At 38.0% G+C, this 22,139-nt stretch overlaps 2 protein-coding genes across 3 annotated transcripts; one reads left to right on the top strand and one right to left on the bottom strand.

Moving 5' to 3' along the window:
* Positions 1–82: 82 nt before the first annotated feature.
* psmb4 (proteasome 20S subunit beta 4) lies at positions 83–3,469 on the bottom strand. The gene is made up of 7 exons (XM_053613067.1): positions 3,314–3,469; positions 2,538–2,744; positions 1,848–1,994; positions 1,065–1,146; positions 831–947; positions 622–710; positions 83–259 (listed from the first exon to the last, which is right to left on the bottom strand). The coding sequence occupies exons 1-7, from the start codon at positions 3,433–3,435 to the stop codon at positions 247–249; spliced, it is 777 nt and encodes a 258-aa protein (XP_053469042.1). The 5' UTR covers positions 3,436–3,469; the 3' UTR covers positions 83–246.
* A 4,387-nt stretch (positions 3,470–7,856) lies between these two features.
* On the top strand, positions 7,857–22,073 carry si:dkey-166k12.1 (solute carrier family 22 member 13). 2 transcript variants are annotated; one of them, XM_053612681.1, is made up of 10 exons: positions 7,857–8,329; positions 9,712–9,815; positions 11,024–11,136; positions 11,328–11,496; positions 12,955–13,069; positions 17,451–17,554; positions 17,812–18,023; positions 18,218–18,326; positions 18,805–19,014; positions 19,129–22,073. In XM_053612681.1, exons 1-10 carry the CDS (start codon positions 7,955–7,957, stop codon positions 19,232–19,234), a joined length of 1,617 nt encoding a protein of 538 aa, XP_053468656.1. In that variant the 5' UTR covers positions 7,857–7,954; the 3' UTR covers positions 19,235–22,073. The 2 variants fall into 2 exon arrangements, with proteins under 2 accessions (XP_053468656.1, XP_053468655.1); XM_053612680.1 differs by having other exon boundaries at positions 11,024–11,178.
* Positions 22,074–22,139: the final 66 nt, after the last annotated feature.

The raw sequence follows: 22,139 nt of genomic DNA, 5'->3' as shown, positions 1-22,139 counted from the left end.
ACATGTGATGAGTTTGTTTAGCTGTACCAACAGATGGTTTCATTTTGTCATAATATAATTAATATATACTACCAGTCAAAGGTTTAGACACATTCATTCTTTATTTTTATTTTTCCACATTTTAGAATAATAATAATAAAGTCAAATACAAACGTAAAACAAACTAAGTGTAGTCTTGATAACGCAGTTCCAACGTGGTACAAATAATCCATTTATGAAAGAAATTCAGATGAGCAAAATGAGCCTTCATTCAAAGCCACTGCAAGAAGAAGAAAATAGTACACTTGATCACTTATTTTATCTGGAATAATCAATTTTTTTTTTTTTAAATCTCCAAGATGAAATGAGACTCGAGCTTCAAGTGAGAGAAAGAAAAAAAAAAAAAAGGACAACCGCCACTTTTAAACTTTGACACAACCTATATCACAGCTGCTTCATTATTATTATTTTTCAATAATATTAGCATGTTCAAACACAACCGTCTCTACTGAGAAATACTGCAGATTTATTACTTAAAAAATGTTAATTAGGAAATTGCTAAACTTCTGTCCCGGTGTTTTTCAGCCTCCCACTACAAAAACCCGTCATAACACTTACAGAATAGTACATCATGTAACCCACCTGACCATACGGGCAATTTCCCAGTTTGTTTCTGATGACAGCGGTCCAAGAATCTCAACCCCTTCTTGAGTCACAATGGCAATCTCGTGCTAAAGCAAAACAGAAATAATGTAACATAACGTAATGTGTTCTGCAGATACAAAGATTTAACGCGATAAGGTAAAATGTTTCTTGTATATTTATTCATGAAGATCAGGAACAGTTCTCACTCGGTTGTAAGAACGAGCATCTCGGTAATACAGCACTTTGAGACATCGCTCAATCAGTGCCCTTGCCTCATCCTTGGAAACTTCTACTTTGTTCTCAAGCACCTCTCTCATCAAGGGCTGAAAAGAAACGGGCATACACAGTAACAGATAAGAAGCAATTCACATGATGTCTGGAAAAAAAAAGGACAAATGAAAAGAAGCCCTAAATAAGAAGCTGAGCAGACTAACACTCACCTGAGCCAAGTATGCACCAAATCCTGTGGCCACTGCTGGAGCTTCATATGCAACACCTAGCTTGTCTACATAGCCCAGGAAGCTACAAAATACAAACAGGAGGTTTGTGTAAAATAAAAAATATCCGTCAATTCCCAATAGCAAGTGGCTTGACACTTGCGCACACTAGTTTGTGCTCATGTCCTATAGCCTTAATTTCCAATTCCAGGTGACCATATTACTTGCAGAGACATCTGAGCTTTTTCACACAAAGTATGTGCTTCAATAAAACTACAGAATCCAGACATCCACACTTATAGAAGTCATAGTTCACTATTATTAAAAATGCCACTGCATTTTCAACCTAATCTCACCAAAATAAACCCAACACATATGTAGTGTATGTGCAATTGCCACTAACAAGAATACAGGAGGTACACACACTTCCTTCATACTGAGGAAGGCAGGAGTAGATACTTCCAACAACTGCCCCAAGACTTATAATATAAGTGAGTTTTGAGTAAACAGGTTGTCTGTTCTTTTCTGATTGCAGGAAAACATGGGGAATCGGTGTCTGTGGTAATGTGGTAAATATGCTACAGATGTAGTAGATAGAGATTAGGTTTAAAAAAATGTCAGGATAATTATACATCAATAATCAAATGTCCAAATAATTTTATTATGCTAAATGAAAGTACAACTATAGTTAGTAAAATCCAAGGTACAGTACTGTAAGGCTGTTTGCTTAACAGGGATTAGGAATTGCACTGTAGTTATGGAAAAACTTGTTATTTGAAAACTAACCTTTCTCCATTGTAAAATCCACCGATAACGACCGTGTTCCAGAGTGGGTTCATTCTGCTGCGGCGGTTGTACATGACACGAGTAAGCCAGGAGTGGATGGCTTTGGGACTGTAGCTGTGGCCATCTCCAAGGAGTTCCTCATCAATCCTAAACAATCAGCACTTTTTTTTTTTTTTTTGCTTCATAGCAATATAGATACATTACTTAATGCAAGTTTTCTGATGTCTTAAAATGATTTCCTGACATTTCTCTTGCCACTGGTTCTCCGGTTTTTTCCCTCCTCCCAAAAACATGCCGGTAAGTGGACTAGCTATGCTACATTGCTCCTAGTTGTGAATGTGTGCATGGTGCCCTGTGATGGCCTGGTGTCCCATCCAGGGCATATTCCTGCTTTATGTTCAGTGTTTCCAGAGTAGACTCTGGATCCACCAGCACCCTGACCAGGATAAATCAGTTACTAAAGGGGAAAGAATGAGCTCTCCATCTGGACACTGTATGTTAATTAGTCCAAATATCTTTGCATGCCTTGGCTGTACATGATTGGTAATTCAAAAGGTGTAGTGCGCTAAAAGAGTGACTAAAAGTGTTTAAAGAGCATACAGTGCCTGTCTTAACATAACTCGCACAGACTTGAATAGAGGATTTAGACTGTACAGAATAATACAGGCATAACTCCATGCAAAGACTTACACCATCTGTTCAATGACTTGTTTGATGTACTGGTAGTCTGCGTAGTCCCCTGAAGCTCCAAGGATGGTGGCGTCATTGACTTTCATGAGACGGGAGATGTTGCGGAAACGGGCCAGCGAGCCATAAGAGCCGAGCATGTCAGCAGCGATGATAACACCGCCTGTAAACTTCACCCCAAGCACCGATGTCCCGGTCACCATGGGATTACTATGTTAAAGACACAAAAACACTGAAGGTGTTGGTCACATTATAACGCTCTAAATATCTACATCAGAATTATTATTAGAGTATAATCAAAATGAGAGGTAAAAAAAAAAAAAAAAAGAAAACAGATTAGTGTTTAAATACAATATTTTGGTTGGGAAAACATATGTAAGCCATTATATATCTAACTAGTAACTCACATTTAAGTATTAAGCCAAAGTCTTTTTCTAATGTAGCTAAGCTACATTACAAGCAGAAAACGAGGGCTGTTATTAACTAATAATAGCTAATATTAAAGTTAGATTATACTAATGTTTCCTTTCTGCACTCACCAAATGCGTGTAACAAGATCTGATAGCTCTTTTTTGTTGTTGTTGTTGTTGTTTTTTCCCAATTCTCTACATAACGTAATCAATTAGCAGTTAGCTTATTAGCTTGTTAGCTAGCCAAGCGATTTCCTCCATGATGATACAGCACTGTTAGCTAAACTGAAACTAATACACCGCTAGCTAGCTAGGGAAATTGTGCGTTATTAAACGTCAAAAACACAAAACAGGAATTTTAGAGCTTACAGTGTGTGTCGTACGGGTCCACATCCAGGAACTGTACTATTACCGGCACCTGGAAATGAATAAAATTGTCCAGGTGCTGGTCCATTCTCCCAGAAATTTAACTTCAGTCCACTCGCCTCCATGTTGAACAAAGCCGGAAATGACGCCAAACCTCGCTTTCGGTTCAAATAACAAACGACAGGAAGAACCAATCATTTCTATTACACATGGATCAGTTTTATATTTGTTCTATTATCATTTTTAAACATTTAAACATTTCATTTATTATATTTTGTGGCCACACAAATATAATGCCCCCCCCCACTTGCAAACTAAAATTACATTGTAAATTAATACATTACTAAACAATTCATTACATGTCTCTGATTTAAACAAAAAGATATATAATATCGGGTTTTTTCAGCATGGATGCAAGTGAGGCAATAAATTAAATAATATGTATTTTACAGAATATAAAACATATTTTCCATCAAATGGAGCAGATATTATGCACAATGTCTTGGAAGATTAACTTAGATTTGTTTCATGTTTTTAAACATGCTGAACAATAAAGATACAATTATGACCTGACAGAACAGACGGGCTCATCCTGGCCAGAAAGAATCAGATAATAACTAAGAGCAACTACAGGTACCCCCTTCAGAGTTGGAGCTTGAGCCTTGAGACCGTAGATCACATGCAAACTATATTCATTAGTCTAAATGTATAAAGATAATAATAAAGACTTTTACAAAGAGAGAGTAATGTCCTTAATGCTTTTATTTTTAAGAAGTAGCTCTAATCTATGTTTTAAGTGGATGTTTCAAGAGTTTATTTTAATTCAGAACCTGTTTTGCTGTGTACATGCTCTCTACATGTCCGCATGGGTTTCTTCTAGGTTCTCCGGTTTCCATCCATTGTCCAAAAACATACCAGTAGGTGGATAGACAGTGGTAAATTGCTCCTAGTTGTGAATGAGTATGTGTATATATGTATGTGTATGTGTGTGTGTGAGTGCATGGTTGCCTGCGATGGACTAGCATCCTGCCCCTGGTGAGTATTCCCACCTCGCTCACAGTGTTCCTTGGATAGGCACTAGATTCACTGTGACCCTGACCCAGATAAAGCGAGATGTAACTATGGTGAGGGTCTGAAAGACATGTGTAAAGAATAGCAAAGCATGAGGTCTGGCTTGTGAGACTACTCTAAGAGTAACTGTGTGGTATATGAAGAATAGAACAAAAGTTATGTGCCGTTATTGGAAAATAATATTTTTTTCCATGCTCAGTCGGGTTTTTTCCTTATTAATAACAGCTCACAGTTGCATGAGACAGTGGTTTTCAAGGGGGTCCATGATTTTTTTTTTTTTTTTTACAGTGGTGGAAATCACAACCCACCATTATCAAGTTATTATATTTATTATTGAGTTCTTAGTGATTGAGCCCTGTGATGGACTGGCACCTTGTCCAGGGTGTACCCCGCCTTATGCCTGATGCTCCCTGGGATAGGCTCCAGGTTCCCTGTGACCCTGAAAAGGAGTAAGCAGTAGAAGATGGATGGATGGATTGAGTTCTTAGTAATCTGTCTGACTGGTCACGTAAATTGAACAGGTTTAAATCTAAACCTCAATTACTCGAAAACCAGTAAGCTTAACTGCAAGTGCATGCAAACTAAAAACATGAAAGTTTTGTCTGAGAAGTAATAAAGCAATGGAAATACTGGAAACGTTGATCATAAAACATTGCAACATTAAGCACAGAATTATTAAAAGGTAGACTGCTGCTTCTATGTGACTAAGAACTATTTTGTAACCTTCTGTTAATTGGCATTAAGCAATTTAGCAAACACACAATTTTAACCAGTAAAACATTTATTAAATTATGGCGGTAATGTGGGACAATGTTCACAACTCATTTTGAACAGTTTTAGACAAATCCAACATTCACACACACTCACAACTGTCTCTTTTAGATGTTTTGTAGTGTACGTAATTTTTTGTTGTTTGTTTCTTTTTAATGGACCTTGAGTCTGGAAATAAAAGATCTATCCATCCATCCATCTATCTATCTATCTATCCATAAATCCATCCATCCATCCATCCATCAATCCATCTATCTATCTATCTATCTATCCATCTATCTATCTATCTATCCATCAATCTATCCATCTATCTATCATCAATCCATCTATCTATCTATCTATCTATCTGTCTATCTATCTATCTATCTATCTATCTATCAATCCATCCATCTATCTATCTATCTATCTATCTATTTTTCGATCTATCCACGTATCTATCTATCTATCCATCAATCCATCAATCTATCTATCCATATATCAATCTATCTATCTATCTATCTATCTATTTATCGAACCATCCACGTATCTATCTATCCATCTATCTATCTATCTATCTGTCCATCCATCCATCTATCTATCTATCTATCTATCTATCTATCTATCTATGACATTGACACTGTAATGGCAGTCCATAGAACAAAAGCCATCAAATTATATCTCTGAATAAAATGCTATGAACAAGGCTTTCTGTCCATGGCCACGGTATCCCACAGGGTTTTTGTAGATTTTCCAACTTTGAACAGTTCGATGGAAATATAATCCTTGGTTCTTCTCACTGTAACATGTGTCTGCCAAAAACAATAAAATAATTCTAAAGCAGCAGATATAACGCAAATGAAGCAATAAATTAATTATGTTTGTATTTTAACCAGCTATTGTAATATCACACCACTTCCCCCATCTTATGCAGTCTAAAGCATATACCATATCTACATGGTTAATGCTGATTGACCAACGCAGTTCCAAGCGAGAAGCTCCTTTCACCAATGAGAAACCTTAAGATCCCCCCCCATATTTAGAACATAGTTTTAGGATTACAGTTACTGTTTGAATTCATGTGATTTCTGAGTGATAGAAGCTCCCACAGCATGGGGAAATTGTGGGGTGCTGTGGATGTCCTGTTGGCAGATGTATTCTCTGCTCCATAACCTACCATGAAACCCACCACACCAAGTAAAGGCGAGCTAAGATGTGTGCAGGCAAACCACACACGTTAACATTTAAACACGCAATCACAACTTTTAAACAAACTCAGAAAGGATGGCTACCTATGAAACTGAATTCAACACTATATATGTTGTAAATACAATTTCCCCATGGATGCTTCCAAGCAATGCTGTGCTGCCTGCATTGTGACCAGGTACCATTATTTTCCCAGAAGAGCAATAACTGACTTAGATCAGGGGTTCCCAAACTTTTCCAGGGCAAGGCCCCCCAAATGGCATTAACATTTGACCGAGGCCCCAATTTTGCAAGTTGTCTTTAAAACACATTAAAAATACAGACTTCTGAATATATCCCCCCCTTTTTTATTAATAATGACCTCTTTCATCTTTACATTAGATTACATTAGGAATTGATTGTGTGTGTGTGGTTGTCTGAGAGTGAGAATCATATATTTATTTATTTTTCACACCAAATTGTTGAGGCCCCCCGGGCGCCCCCTGGCGCCCACTTTGAAAACCACTGACTTAGATGATTAATTAAATTTGATAAACTGAATAATCTGTTTGTGTAACTGGTGTCATTTCTTATGTTAATGTCATCATGCTGTTTAGCTTGCTATGTAATAAGTGTACAAAGCGTACAACAATATATAGTGGTTATCTGAAACGTTAGCTAAGTAAAGGGTACTGGAGTTTTCTTTTCTTAATTCTAAAGACAAACTGCCATAACTAGTTCTGAATGGATAACTATAATATGGCCACAACTCAGACGTTAGTTCCATATTTCTCGTTGCCAAGCTAGCACACCTCAGCATTACGCTGAGCCTTATAATTGTAAAATCACTTAGTTGTCCTTAGCCCAAATGTAGTGTAAAGGAACGAAATGCTGTGCATCGTTCCTCACTTTCACTCGCATTTATAACAGTCTGTCACAACGTGAGGGTTCACAGCGAACTCAGTGGGAGGATATGCAAGTGAATGTAATGTTAATGGTCAAAAACTGGAATTGACGTTAGCCTAGCCTACTTCGTGGGTGTGCAAATATCAAAAGTTAATTGATGTTCTTAAGAACAAACCAAGCCATGGTATGATGCCTTCTATACTAAGCTAAGGTTACCTACTATTTAGGGATCTAGTTACTTACTGTCTGAAAAAAAGCTCGTATGTTCTGCTGCACTTTTCTATACTTGGCTGCTGTCTCCATTTCTTACAGACTGAGCTGCTAAAATATATCAATGAACTTGCGTAGAGTATGGGCACAACCAAGTGTACAATTGGAGGGGGGGAACACACCTATTTTCCTTAACAAACGGAAATATATTAAAAAGGAATAGACATAAATAATTAGAATCGAAACGACAGATCCGTTGGCAGGGTTCATTAAAGGGGGACATATAGAAAATATTTTGCACCGTAAATTGGGGGGGGGAGATGGGTATTTCCTCAACATTGGGGGGGGGGGGGGAACACGCCCCCATCCCCCCCCCAAAGAATGCGTGGTTACGCCCATGCCTGGGCTGTATTATTTTATTTGCCTGGGTTGTATTTTATTGGCCTGGGCTCTCACGTTTGGCTGTTTGTCGCTGTATTTGTTGTGTAAAATGTTTCCGCTTCAGAACTGACGACCAAAAGTTTTATGCTGCTTTGGATTTTGTACTTGGACTTGAAACACTTACCTTTGGCTTTAAACCTAGTTACTGTAGACGGGGAAATGAATTTCGATCAGCTGTTGGCGGAGGTCGACGGCTTTGGGAGATATCAGAAGATTCTGTATGTGTTGATTAGTCTCCCACAAATCTTCCTGGCCTTTCATATGATGGCAAGCATCTTCACAGGCTACACTCCAGCACATCAGTGCCGGAGCTCGGCTGCTGAACACTGGAACTCCAACGTGTCTGTAAACTACAGCGACTCGTGCAGCATCCCATCCGCACAGAACCGGACTGAGGACCTCTGTCCACACGGATGGGTTTACAGCCGAGACGTAATCCACACTAGCACTGTCACTGAGGTAAAACAACACACACAATGCAGAAGAACAGATTTTAGTTTTACAGTGAATTCAGTCGAGGTCATAAGTTTACATAAGCCTTGCAGAATCTGCTAAATGTTAATAATTAAATAATAATAATAATAATAATAATAATAATAATAATAATAATAGGCTAATAGGATCACAAAAATTCCATTTTGTTTTTTACTGCCCTGACTAAGCTATTTCACACAACAGATGTTTACATAAAGTCCACAAGACACAACAATAACTGAATTTACACAAATGAACCAGTTCAAATGTTTACATATGCTTGATTTATATAGGGCTTTTATCCCAATTTTAATAGTGTGTGTTGTTGCTTGGATGATCGACAACTCTTTTTATGTTTTGTGCTAGTTGTTCATTTAGTGATGGTTTGTCCTGAGCAGTTAAACTGCCCACTGTTCATCAGAAAACTCCTCCAGGTCCTGCACAATGTTTCCTTTTCCAGCATCCCCTGCATATTTGATCCCTTTCCAACAGCGGCTATATGATGATGAGATCCATCTTTTCACACTGAGGACAACTGAGGGACTCGTACACGACTATCACAAAAGGTGCAAAGATCCACTGATGCTCAAGAAGGCAACACGATACGTTAAGAGCCAGGGGCATGTAAACTTTTGAACAGGTTGATCGGTGTAAATGATGACCATTATGCAGATTCCGCAAGGCGTCTCTAAACGTATGACCTCAACTGTATTGGGACAGACCATTATGGTCATAATAAAATGCAAATAAAACTTAGCTACGTTAAAGCTGAGGTGATGAATCTCCTCAGAGATTTTCTCCATTAATGTTTAAAATAAACATTTATACCACTGCCATATTTCTGTAAAGCCGCTTTGTGGCAGTGTCCATTGTTAGAAGCGCTATATAAATTAAGTTGAATTGAATTGAATTGAATTCTAGATTCTGATTTGTCAGAAGGTGATTCATTTTCTATAACAGCAGGTAGTAAAGCAGATCATAGGATTATATTCATTCTCTGAGGTTATGTGTTTGTTATTGGAAAATCTAGTTCAGGGTGGTAATGGTCCTTGGGGAAACGAGTGCCTAAAAACTGTGGGGATTGTACACAGGTACACAACTTTTACAATCTTTCTTTAATAATCTCTCTCTCTCTCTCTCTCTCTCTCTCTCTCTCTCTGGATTTGTAAACAATACTGTATTTCAAAGTAAATATGTAATTTCTGCACAAATACCATCAAATGTATAAACATGATGCATAAAGGAGCTCTTGGAGTTGTTTTGTGGATGAAATCTAACTATTAACAAATTACATTTTTATCTCTGTTTGTATGTCCGTGTGTGTGTGTGTGTGTGTGTGTGTGTGTGTGTTTGTGCGTGTGTGTTAGTGGGATCTTGTCTGTGACAGGGCAACTCTAAACAGTCTTGGTTCTTCCATGTATATGCTGGGATTGCTTGTGGGAGCTATTGTCTTTGGATCTATGGCTGACAGGCACGTTTGAATCACTTCATTTCTGCACTGTAAAGAGTCACATTCTAGTATGTGTTTGATCAGTCTAAATTCTCTATTCATTTATAATTTATAAGTACATTTCGATTAATTTATGACTATTTAATAAGTGTTATGAAGCTGACAGACAGATGGAAGAGGCTGTGTTCTAAAAGAACACACACACACACACGCTTGCAGTAATTGTTGTGTTTCAGAAACAAAGAATAAATGAATAATTAATCATTTAATCAATTAATTTGTTTAAAACACTGTTCCATTAAACACACCTTTATGCTAATGCTTAAACGTTATGTGAAGTGCAACTTCACATTACTGATAATACTACATTTTGTTTATCTACAGTACTGTGCAAAAGTTTTAGGCTCCCTATATTTTTTTTAGTACAAACTTTGTTATAGATTTTTATTTTATGATTTGTACATTATCGAGTCAGTACAAAAAAACATGTTAGATTCCCAAACATTAGTTTTCCAGCACAAAATTAAATGTTACAGAAAAAATGTATATCTCAGTAAAGAAAACAGTATATTATGTAAAAGATACTTTTCAGACAAAAAACACAATGAAGGCTGCTGGGTTTTGCTGCAAAAATAAGACGCAGGTGTGAAAGTGAAAGTCTCCAGAAGATCCGTGACTGGTTCTGCAAGATACTCAATAAAACTTACAGCTTCCTTATAAAGCTGCACAAACTGTACCGGATACTACTATTTTTTTATTATTATTTTTTTTTTTTTAAATTTTGTCATACCAAATATTGACTTTGTTTCATTTGCTACTGTTTGTTGCTCTTTACGGTATTTTTATTTAATGTAGAAACTTTTAATTTCATTATACTGAAGGCATCTTTGCTCTAGAGCATTTCTTTGCATGTGCCTAAAACTTTTGCACAGTACTGTGCATGTAACATAGTCTACTATAGAGCACACGTTATACACACTTTATTCTGGTGTAAAATCAGACATGCACCTGGTCACAAAACAATCTCCATGTTAGCATCTTTTCTCAGCTAAAAGTGCTAGAAACCTTCGTAAGTTGATCCAGGCTTGTAGTTCTAAAGACATGTAGAAGTTTCTTACAGTGCAGGAATCTTCCTGGACTGGACCTTAGAAACCTGTTACTCACAGCTACATGTTCCTTCTTCTTGCCCAATTCTGCTGACCATTATTAGTTTTCTCTCTCGCTTTCAGGTTGGGAAGGAGGTTTGCCCTGCTCTTGTCTCTGGCCCTACAGACAGTGTTTGGGGTGGCTGCTGCCTTTGCTCCAAACTACCTGGTGTATGTGACTCTTCGCTTCATCATAGGTACCTCCATCTCAGGCATCATCATCAATGCTTTTGTGTTGGGTGAGTAACTGTACTATATCATAATTCCATTTGAATCACCCTTCATTATCCCCGCATGCTTGATTCAGCTTTATTTGGCTAGTTTGTAGTATGTAGACTGTAAAATTCCTTAATCTAATCTATGACAACCACCTCCAACGGCTCTGTAGGCACAGAATGGACGTCTACAAATAGACGTATGCTGGCTGGAATCATAACGGATTATTTATTTGGGTTTGGTTATATGCTGCTGGCTGGTGTGGCTTATTTTATTCGAAGCTGGAGGTATCTGCAGCTCGCCATCTCAGCACCAGGTTTCCTCTTTATTTTCTACATCTGGTGAGAGAATACAAACACACATACACATGCACACCCATATGTATGCAGAATATAAATTCTATTTTTGTGATGTGCTGATCATGTCTCACTTTGAATAGTAAATACTACAAATGGTAACACACAGCTGGTGAAGCAACTGGCTGAAATTAGCAAAATAGTTATAGAACAGAATGGAGAACATAAAACACACACTTATAAAACAAATGATCAGTGTGCTCATTTTATGTCCAGCAAAGTTACCCAAACTTACACTCTACAAAATACAAACTAGCCAATTAAGATTAGATAGATTCACAACTGAAACATTCCACAGAAAATATAAACAATAAGGATAACTTTTGGCTGGCTATCATTAAGTAGTGAGCTAGCAAATTAGCAAACAACTAAAGAACAGCTCCATGGATCTGGCTCAATGCTGGTTTTAGAATATTAACACTGTCACAACATGTTTATAGTAGCTGGGTCTTCTGTAATACCTAATATATGCTGTATTGTTAACTAAAAAATTCCATGATTCATGTGTTTATGCCTTCATTTTTAATTGTTAAGTGTAAAGTGCACATTTTTCATTGTGAAGTGCTTTCTCTGCCATGCTTCCATGAACTCTCGCAAACTTGGTTAGGTTAAGCTAGATTGTGGGCTAGCTGTGCCAGAGAGTGTAGATGATTCAACCAATAGTAACTTTTGTGAAACAACAGAGATTAAAGTGCATAACAAGAAGTGTTTGGGTTATACAAACAATGGAGTTGAGATCAGTGATTGGTCGTTGTGAAACAATGGTGATCAGTGATTGGTCGTTGGGAAACAATGGTGATCAGTGATTGGTTGTTGGGAAACGATGGTGATCAGTGATTGGTCATTGGGAAACAATGGTGATCAGTGATTGGATGTTGGGAAGAATTGTAATCAGTGATTGGATGTTGGGAAGAATTGTAATCCATGATTGGTCATTGGAAACAATGGAGATCAGCAGTTGCTTATTGGGAAAATAGCTGTAATGTGTGCTGGAAAGCTGTATCGAGTGCAAGACAGTCACTAACATCTCTTCAGAAAATCTCACAAGATTTGTCACTAGGCTCATTTTTTTTTAAATGAAGTCACTAAAGGGGTCTAAGAAGTCACCAAATCTAGAGAGAAGGTTGTTAAGTTGGCTTACTGAAGGACATAGTGCGGCAGACATCCCCAGCATTCTCAGAGTAAATAAAGACTTTAGGAAAAGCTTTATTAATGATGCCCTGATTTTTTTCAACAAGTGGTCCACAAACGTGGCAATAATGGGTGTTCATGTGGTTAAGAAGTCAGGCTAGCCTGTTGGCTATATCATGAATAGAAGTACTCAAGTCTCCCTTTAGCTTTCCCTTGTGTATATCACTCCTTCTTTATTTGTGTGCCTTCTTTATTTAAATCTCTCTTTGTCTCTTTCACCCTTTATCCCACCCTGTCTCTCTTATCCTTCAGGGTTCTTCCTAATTCAGCTCGTTGGCTGTTGGTAAATAACAGAAAAGAGGAAGCTCTAGTTCTTCTACGGAAAGCAGCTATAATGAATGGTCGTCCCTTGCCTACTACAGTGCAGGTACAGTATGACGGACTATCTCTCACACTCTCATTCTTTATTTTGCTGTCTTTTCAGTTACAAATGTCTGGCACTCATAAAACAAAAAACTCCAATGGCTCAATAGCTCCCTTAACATCTCTATGACAACAGGCCTTAACCCCTCGAGGCAGCTAGCCAATCAGGCTACCATTGTACCCTGTAAGTGACAGACTGAAGCTAGCAGATTGCCAAGGCAACTCTGGCATCACCTGAGCACTGGGAGCGAGTTGTCTCCCAGAGGTCCACATTTAGGTGTAATGTGAAATGAAAAAACAAGCTATGCAAACAGAATGTATGTTTGATTTGCTATGATTGTTTACTAGCTTGTTACTTGTAGGATGTTTAAAGTAGTGGTTTTCAAAGTGGGGTCTATGAAGCATAGTCTGTTAATTTTGCTATAGTGGTGGAAATCACAACCCACCATTATCAAACTTATTATATTTATTGAGTTCTTATAAATATTAGCCTGTCTGACACTTGCAGTAAGTGGGTTTATTCTAAAACTCAATAACCATAAACAAGCTGGCCTATAAATATTGATTATTTACAAATACTATATTTAAATGGAATGTATTCTGTTGGTGGAAAGTTCAGGAATAAAAAACTATGTCTTCAATAAATAGCCAGAATATGACAGCCATAAATAATAAGCCTAATACTGGAATAGTTGGATTATGTTCAGAGCGGGTCTGTAGAATTCATTTTTACAGTTAAAGGGGTCACTGTTCGCAAAAAAAGGTTGAGAACTCTTGATTTAAAGGAACAGAGAAGAGTGAACTGTTTAAATCTCCGCCATCTGGAATTCATTTCACCGGATCTGACCTCGTTACCTCAGTCTCCTCTGAATATAGCCCTAGTTAACGGTAGATCTGTGTGCAACAAAACTTTCATTTTAAATGACTTTTCTGCCAGACATAACGGATATTTTATTCCTGACGGAGACCTGGGTTAGTCCTGGTGAGTCAACAGTCTTCGAGAAACTCTGTCTGCCGAACTGTTGTTTTATTAGTACTCCAAGGCCTCCTGGCAAGGGTGTTGGAGTTGCTATGGTTTTTAAACAGTCACTTAACATACTGACAGTCTCTGTTGGGATTTACTCGTCGTTTGAGGTACAGTGTGTTGTGTTAGAGTCGACCTCTTGCACGCTATTCTGTGCTTTGATCTATAGGCCACCTAACCTGGACAATGCTTTTTTAAGTGATTTTTGTGATTTTTTTAACTTCTATTGTTCTGTTGTATGATCGTATGTTATTATTGGGTGATTTTAATGTGCATGTCTGCTGCCCTGGTCGACCCTTGGTTACTGAATTTTGTAATATCTTGGATTCCTTCAGTCTTATTCAACATATAATTCAGGCCACACATGTCCTTGGTCATACTCTAGACCTTATATTGTCATATGGAACCGCTGTTGATAATGTTAATACTGAAGAAGCTTCCTTCTCTGATCACAAGCCCATTGTTTTTAATGTCCCTGCTGCCAGCTCTGCCGTTGTGACTAGGCCTTCAGGATATTACTCCCGTTTTATTAATTCACTCACTGCCTCTCAGTTTAGTGAAAGTTATCGAGCTAATGCTGTTGAAACATCTATCTTGAGTGCTGCAGAGTCTTCCTCTGGGCCTGACGATTTGGTTGCCTTATTTTACACATTTTGCTCTAATATTTTAGATTCCATTTCCCCTTTTAAGCTGAAACAACCAAATCGTAAATCTTATTACTGGCTGGACGATAATACTCGTTCATTCTATCTATTCTCGTTTTCTCAGACAGGCTTGTCGTAAAGCCGAGCAGAGATGGAAGCATGATCATTTAACTGTGTCCTTTCAGATTTTTAAAGATTGTTTGTTTAAGTTTCAGAATGCAGCAAAGTCAGCTAGGTCTAGGCATTTCTCTGACTTAATTACTACACACTGTCATAAACCTAAGATTTTATTCACCACGATAAATTCAATTATTAATCCAAGTTGCCAGTTCCATGGGGAACCCTCGGCTGAACTTTGTGAGAAGTCTTTAAAGTTTGTTGCTGATAAAGTAATTACCATTCGTTCTTCCTTCACTTCGCAGTTCTCAGACCTGTCCCTGAATTTGCTGGTTATACTGGTTTCCTTTGATTAGTTTCAACATGTTTCTCTAAAGGAACTGTGTGATCTGGTTAACCAGATGAAAATAACATCCACTTCACTTGATGTTGTTCCCTCTGTGATTATGAAAGCAACTTTTTCTGAAATTGGCCCCAGTATCCAGGTGTTGATAAATTTATATTGGGATGCTGGGGTGGTCCCAAATTGTTTTGAGCATGCTATTGTTCAACCTTTGCTTAAGAAACAGGGTTTGGATGAAGGTTGCTTTAGTAATTATCAGCCTGTCTCTAAGCTATCATTTCTGTCAAAGCTGTTAGAGAAAGTAGTACAGTCACAATTGCTCCTGTTTTTAAATTCAGCTATGTTATTGGAACCTTTACAATCTGGTTTCACTGCTTATCATAGCACGAAGTCTGCTTTGTTAAAAGTGTCCAGTGACATTTTACTGGCAGTGGATGCTGGAAAAAATACTGTGTTGATGCTACTAGTTCTTACAGCTGCCGTTGATACTGTAGACCATAACATACTTCTTTGGCACTTAGAGCATCTGTTTGGTATCAAGGGTACTGCCCTACAATGGCTCAGCTCATATCTTAAGGACAGGTCCTTCTCGGTAGTGTTGGGTAATTTCTCCTCAATCTTCCGCTCCTATTATTAGTGGTGTACCTCAAGGCTCCATTCTGGGCCCACTTCTTTTTAACTTATATATGCATCCGTTGGGGAATATTATTAGGGCACACAATGTCTCTTTTCATTTATATGCTGATGATACCCAGTTGTACATTCCAGTGAAAGCTGGTGACTCCATTCAGCCATTGTTGGACTGTCTGGACGACATTAAAAAATGGTTAACAAATAATTTCCTCCAATTTAATGAAGACTGAAATAATTGTTTTTGGCCCCCTGAGATTGAGAGATGGGCTCATTAATGAGCTTCGTAATCACTCCTCAATTTCTTCCCAGGTTATGAACCTTGGCATCATTCTGGACTCAGAATTATGCTTAACCAAGCAAATAAATTTGGTTGTTAAGAATAGGATTATTTCGAAACTTAAAACATTTTTGTCTTTCCAAGATTTGGAGAAGGTTATTCATGCTTTTATCACTTCGTGCTTAGATTACTGTAATTCATTATACTTGGGTCTTCTTCAGTCATCTCTGGCTTGTGTCCAGATGGTTCAGAATGCAGCTGCAAGGCTGTTGACTAGGGCAAAGAAATTTGATCGTGTCACCCCAATTTTAGTATCGCTCCACTGGCTCCCAGTCCATTTTAGGATTCAGTTTAGGATTGTGATGTTTGTTTTTAAAACTCTTAATGATCAAGCTCCTTCCTATCTCAAGGATCTTCTTACACCACATTCATCGAACAGACTTCTAAGATCTTCTGATAGGTTTCTTTTGCATGTCCCTCGTTCCCGGTTAAAAACAAAGGGGGATAGAGCTTTTTCAGTTGCTGCCCCTCATGTATGGAATCAATTGCCACTAGACATCCGCCTTGCACCTTCTATTACCACTTTTTAGAGGCCTAAAACATATCTCTTCTCCCAGGCGTTTTAATATAATTTGACTAATTTTTACTATTGTCTGTTGTCTGTTTTTATTTGGTCTTATTCTGTTTCTATTTTTACTTTCCTTACTTTGTTCAGCACTTTGGTCAGCTTTGCTGGATGAAACGTGCTATATAAATAAAATTTACTTACTTACTTACTAGGCTATACATCACTTGGCTTTGTAATAATACAATTTGTACAAAATTATGTTTTGTCAAATAAATCATTGATCATCAATGAATCACTTCTAACATACAATCTTAAAACTCCACATCTACCTGAGACTGATGCTTGTGTACAGTGCTTAGAAAGTAATGCTTTAAGATGGCTACTATTGTTTTTAGCTATGAAGCAATCCTTTGTCAATTTTTACAGATAACAGTTACATTTATTAATTTTACAGTTAGCTACAGTTACATTTATATAAGCTCCTCAACCACCACCAGTGTGTAGCATCCACCTGGATGATGCGACGGCAGCCATAGTGCGCCAGAACATCCACCGAAACAAGCTACTAGTGGAAAGGAGAGAAAGGTCTGTTAAAGATTTTAAGATGCTTTGTCAGCTGTAAAGTTCCCTAACAACATTCTCTTTGTAGCTCAGACACCAAATACGTCTCCAGTGGCTGTCTACCTATACGATATATTTTTGGCTGAATGTTCACTAACTATTTCATCGAGGATATTAAGAAGAGGCGTAATACATCTTCAATTCTGATGTTCTTGCAGTTAGACAACTGTGAGGAGATGCAGGGGAGGAATAGGTACTCTGCTTTAGATCTAGTCCGTACCCCCCAGATGAGGAAACGATCTTTTATCCTGTTCTACATCTGGTAAGTAATAGTAGCTCTTCTATAAGTCAGTCATGGGGAGCCTATGCAGTGTATAGTATTTTCACTGGTTTAACTCATTCAGAGATGTATGCTTTCAACAAGCCTTGGATTTGGAAAAATGTAGTGACTAGTGACTTCTGTGTAAACAGAATGTCACAATGTAGTGACTAAAAATGATTAATTAATGATTAGTTCCAAATTGTCTTATCTATTCTCCATTAGATAGATTATCTTACATTCACTTTTTCCATCTGTAGGTTTGTTACCGTGTTAGTGTATTATGGTCTGTCTCTGGGTGTATCAGACCTGGGCACAAACCTTTACCTCACTCAGTTTCTGTTTGGTTTGGTGGAGATCCCCGCGAGGTCAGTGGTTTTGCTCTTCCTCCCCTACAGCCGTCGGATCTCACAGAGTGTGTTCCTTGCCATGGGGGGTACTGCCTGCCTCCTCATGCTCATTGTACCAGAAGGTGACCAGCAGCTTCATTCTTTACTATCCCTCTTTGAGAATGAGACTTCTCTAGCACTCCTTCAATCTGTCTCTCTCATTCTCCTGGTCTAATGTTCTGTCCCACTCTTCATATCACTGCCCATGTCATCACCATCTGTAGTTTGCTTGCTTTTGTTTCTTTGACCTCGTCTTTCCTCTCTGTTATCCTCTCAGATAGACCTAATGTACGGGCTGCTGTGGCTATGACTGGAAAATTTGGGATCACATCCTCTTTTGCTATCATCTATATTTATACAGCTGAGCTCTTCCCAACAGTGCTTAGGTATTTACTCAAACTTATTTATATAAAACATAACAATAACTGTTCTGTATTATACTCACTATGTGCCAAATAATAATTTCATTGGTTGTTATTGATCAAAGTCTATAGAGATGGGCACAGATGACTTATGATTGACTCTGTGTCATTGAATTGTCTTAGGACATCAGAACTAGAGGTTATGAGATTTGATCGTAGGTGATTTTGATGAATAAGTGCCATAAGGGTAAAGTGGGGTGTTTCGTATGCTTATGACATGTAAATTAGAGATTAGTGGGCAGGAGCTTGCATCCACCAATCATCAATCACGTTTTGTTTTGATATTATTCGACAGTTTTAGGAATCAGATGCAGATCCGCCCCTACATCATTCTGTGCACTCAAATCTGCCCCTGTTCCTTTGCAACCTTGATGAATAAGTGTTATGTGTTTTTCAGTTTTTCTTATGTACATTTATAAAATCTAAAGTCTTCCCCCCCCAGACAGACAGGAATTGGTTTGTCCTCCATGTTGGCACGAATTGGTGGAGTTTTAGCACCAATGATAAACCTGCTTGGAGAGAGTAACTCGGCTTTGTCCACGGTAATATTTGGCTTTGCCCCTCTGCTGGGTGCAGCTCTTGCATTGGGCCTGCCAGAGACAGCCAATAAACCACTTCCTGATACCATTCAAGATATCCAAGATGCTGAGAGGTCGTTACATACACAACACTGAACTGGACAGTACTTACTCATAATATATGCCATATACATAACATCTGCCTTAGTAACTTTTACGAGGTACATTTTATCCTTCTCTTTGTGCAGGTTTACTCCAGAGAATAATGACAGAAATTTCCCTGTAGACACCGTCCAGTCTCCAAACACCACAGAGGCACAGGAACTACAGTGCTTCACAAACAAGTCTCCATAGACTTACATGTGCCTGCATGCACAAACACAAACACTTCACTTCTTTCTAACCTTTGGGTTTCAGATCAGAATATGCAACCAATTCATTTACAGTTTTACATGTAACACTGTGACAAATATTTGTACATTTGAAATATTTTTAATGGTTTCATCTTTGGTCAAGGTCTGTTTGGGACATATTTTTATAGCTTCATGCTGAGAAAGCAGCTGTGTCATCAGAGGTTTTAACCCAAATGTCACAATGGATCAGTGAACAGCAGCTCTCTGTAGAAACTATACTGTTTTATCTGTCTATGCAACAAGAACACACAGTGCCTTTCACTTTTATACGTTGTATAAAAGTATATTATACTAATTTACATTTATATATTTTTCCATACAAGACAATCAGGTCATCAAACATATTCAGTTTCTATGTTGCTCTTGTATTGTTTGTGAAAAGCTTGTTTTCATATCGTTCTTCCTATATTGTTACATACATATGGGTGACAATTTAAAGGAAAAAACAGCGGTTTTGTTATGCTTTGGGGACATTTTGCTGGCATGGTTGGTTTCACGTGTCCACTTAGAGGGAGGACTCACTGCAAAGCTATACAAAGTTATTCCATCTGATCACATTTATCCTATGATGAATCATTTCTATCCTATTTGAGATGACCCTGTCTCCACCCACAGGGCACAGGGGTTCACTGAATGGTTTGAAGAGTATAAAAAATAATTTTTTACAGTCACCAGATCACCTAAAGGAGATTTTGGACCAATATGTTAAGACAGAATTCTCTGCCACCATCATTAAACATCAGCTAAGGAAATATGGGTTGGAAGAATGATGTTCATCTCTCCAGTATACTCTGGAGACTTTTAGAAAATGTGACAAGGTGCACTGAAGCAGTTCTTGCAGCTTCTGTTGGCCTAGCAGCTTACTAAGACATGTCATGTTGGGGTTTTCCTTTAATCTGTCACTCACCAAATACAGATAGTACAGTAAAATCATTTTCTTTGCATCTTCCAGCTTGTTAGAAGCTGGGGTCAGGGTCAGGGGCTGCCATGGTACAGCACCTTGGAGCAGACAGGGCTAGAGGTCTTGCTCATGGGCCCAACATTGGGAACTTGGTGGTGCTGTGATTTAAACTTCTGAACTTCAAGCATCTGATCAGTATCCCAGTACCTTAACCACTGAGCCACTACCATCAAATAATTTCAAACAGCTGTTACTGTAACTGGTACAAATGATGTCCGTGACAACAAATGGCCCATTGCTGATCTACACACCATCATAGAATAACTGCAATTAACTAATCCAAGTCTGACTGCCAGGACACTGACACAATTTACCCTTGATGAGACAGTAGATCAAATCAGAGCTTACAACAGCGCACAATATGTTAAATGTTTAAATAATATACATAACTCTTTAATGGAGAACCATCAAACTCTGAATTTCACTAAGAAGCACCAATATTGTCCCACACATTTTAAGTTTTAAATTTTGCCAGTCACATACGTTACAGTTTGGTTCCATTCCTTTCACAGCTACCAATCATTGCATAGAGAAGCTGGGCATCTGGGTAGGAACAAAATACATCCACTGATCATCAGATATTAAGCACTCAGTATGTGGCTCTTAGAGGCCTACTGAAGGCATGTGTCCAGGTGAATCTCTATGACGTTTTAATGCAAGTCTGTTGTTCAGGGTATGTTGATCTTTGCTCCATTAAAGACACAATGCTTGATTACACCACAAGTTCCTATTGAGGCATTGCTTTATAGAGGTTCTACGGGCTATGACTCCACTGGCTTTCATGTGGATAATGCAACAGATTAAATATGAGTAAATGGTGGCAATGCAGAAGTTCCCACACTGTTAAAAATTGTGGCATTTATAACATCTGTCAAGACAAGTGGGTTTTAATGTCATTTCTTTATATATAACTGGTATACTGGTACACATTGGAACAAAATGTTTCTTCAGGACCATAACACAGATCAATGCAGTATCATGGTAAATAGGACTACATAAAATGTAAATGATACGAGTGCAACAATGTATGATAAATACACAGCAGAGTGCATGTTAACTAGACAGGACAAGTAAACACTATGAGATGCAATTATGCATTACACAGATCTGATACTAAACTGATGCAGAGACAATAATATCTGCATGGAGATACATTAAATCACGCAGGCTAGCCAAGGTCCAACTTCATTCTGTTCAAGAACCTTAAGTAAGATCATGACAGAGTGTATGACAGGAAATGTCTTGTACCAACATGTTATGTGTAGAATATTGTTCATCAATATTACAGTCCTGCTCATGCACCTCCTTTGCTTATTCAAAGAAAAACATTTGAGTATAGCACACATAAGCAGCAAAAATACTAATATTTCATTATTCTTAGTGTTGTGTTTTAGTTGTTAAACCTGCACAATTAAGAGTTGATCACGACACACTCATGACAACAGGCCATTACATAAAAGAGCACCGAAGGGATCTAAGCAATGCTTTAGTTGTAGCATTGTCCTTTAAAGCAGCGTTCCCTTTCTTGGAAATGTAGTTCTGTTTCACCTTTCCCAACAGTCATGGAGGGTGAGACTCACCTGGACACCTTCTTGTGTACATATGCACACACGCCAAAGCCAGAGTACCTCCTATCCATTACATTGAGATGTTACCCATGGATTATGACAGATTACAACATTTCTGAAAATGGTCTTTCTATCCATTCCTTCAAATTGTATAATCCTACTTATTTGATTCTGAAAGACTTCTTGGTCTTTGCAGCTACTTCAGGAAGGAAACACATTCCCCTTCCCAAGTGTTTTGTGACCGTTTTAAAAATTCCTGTTTCTGATCTTCAATGGTTTGAGTATTTGTGAATAAAATATTAAATAAATAAAGTGAG

Source organism: Ictalurus furcatus, chromosome 24, assembly GCF_023375685.1.
Source record: "Ictalurus furcatus strain D&B chromosome 24, Billie_1.0, whole genome shotgun sequence".
NCBI lineage: Eukaryota > Metazoa > Chordata > Actinopteri > Siluriformes > Ictaluridae > Ictalurus > Ictalurus furcatus.
This window is presented reverse-complemented; position numbering and strand designations above follow the sequence as displayed.

Bases quoted from the DNA above. Each gene is read 5' to 3' on its own strand.
- psmb4 (XM_053613067.1), bottom strand. From the start codon at position 3,435: ATGGAGGCGAGTGGACTGAAGTTAAATTTCTGGGAGAATGGACCAGCA. The intron at 1,147-1,847 runs GTTAGTTTTCAA...TGTATTTTGTAG, and splicing joins GGATTTTACAATGGAGAAAG to CTTCCTGGGCTATGTAGACA. The intron at 711-830 runs GTGAGAACTGTT...GTTTTGCTTTAG, and splicing joins ATGCTCGTTCTTACAACCGA to CACGAGATTGCCATTGTGAC.
- si:dkey-166k12.1 (XM_053612680.1), top strand. From the start codon at position 7,955: ATGCTGCTTTGGATTTTGTACTTGGACTTGAAACACTTACCTTTGGCT. The intron at 9,816-11,023 runs GCACGTTTGAAT...TCTCGCTTTCAG, and splicing joins TTTGGATCTATGGCTGACAG to GTTGGGAAGGAGGTTTGCCC. The intron at 11,179-11,327 runs GTGAGTAACTGT...ACGGCTCTGTAG, and splicing joins CATCAATGCTTTTGTGTTGG to GCACAGAATGGACGTCTACA.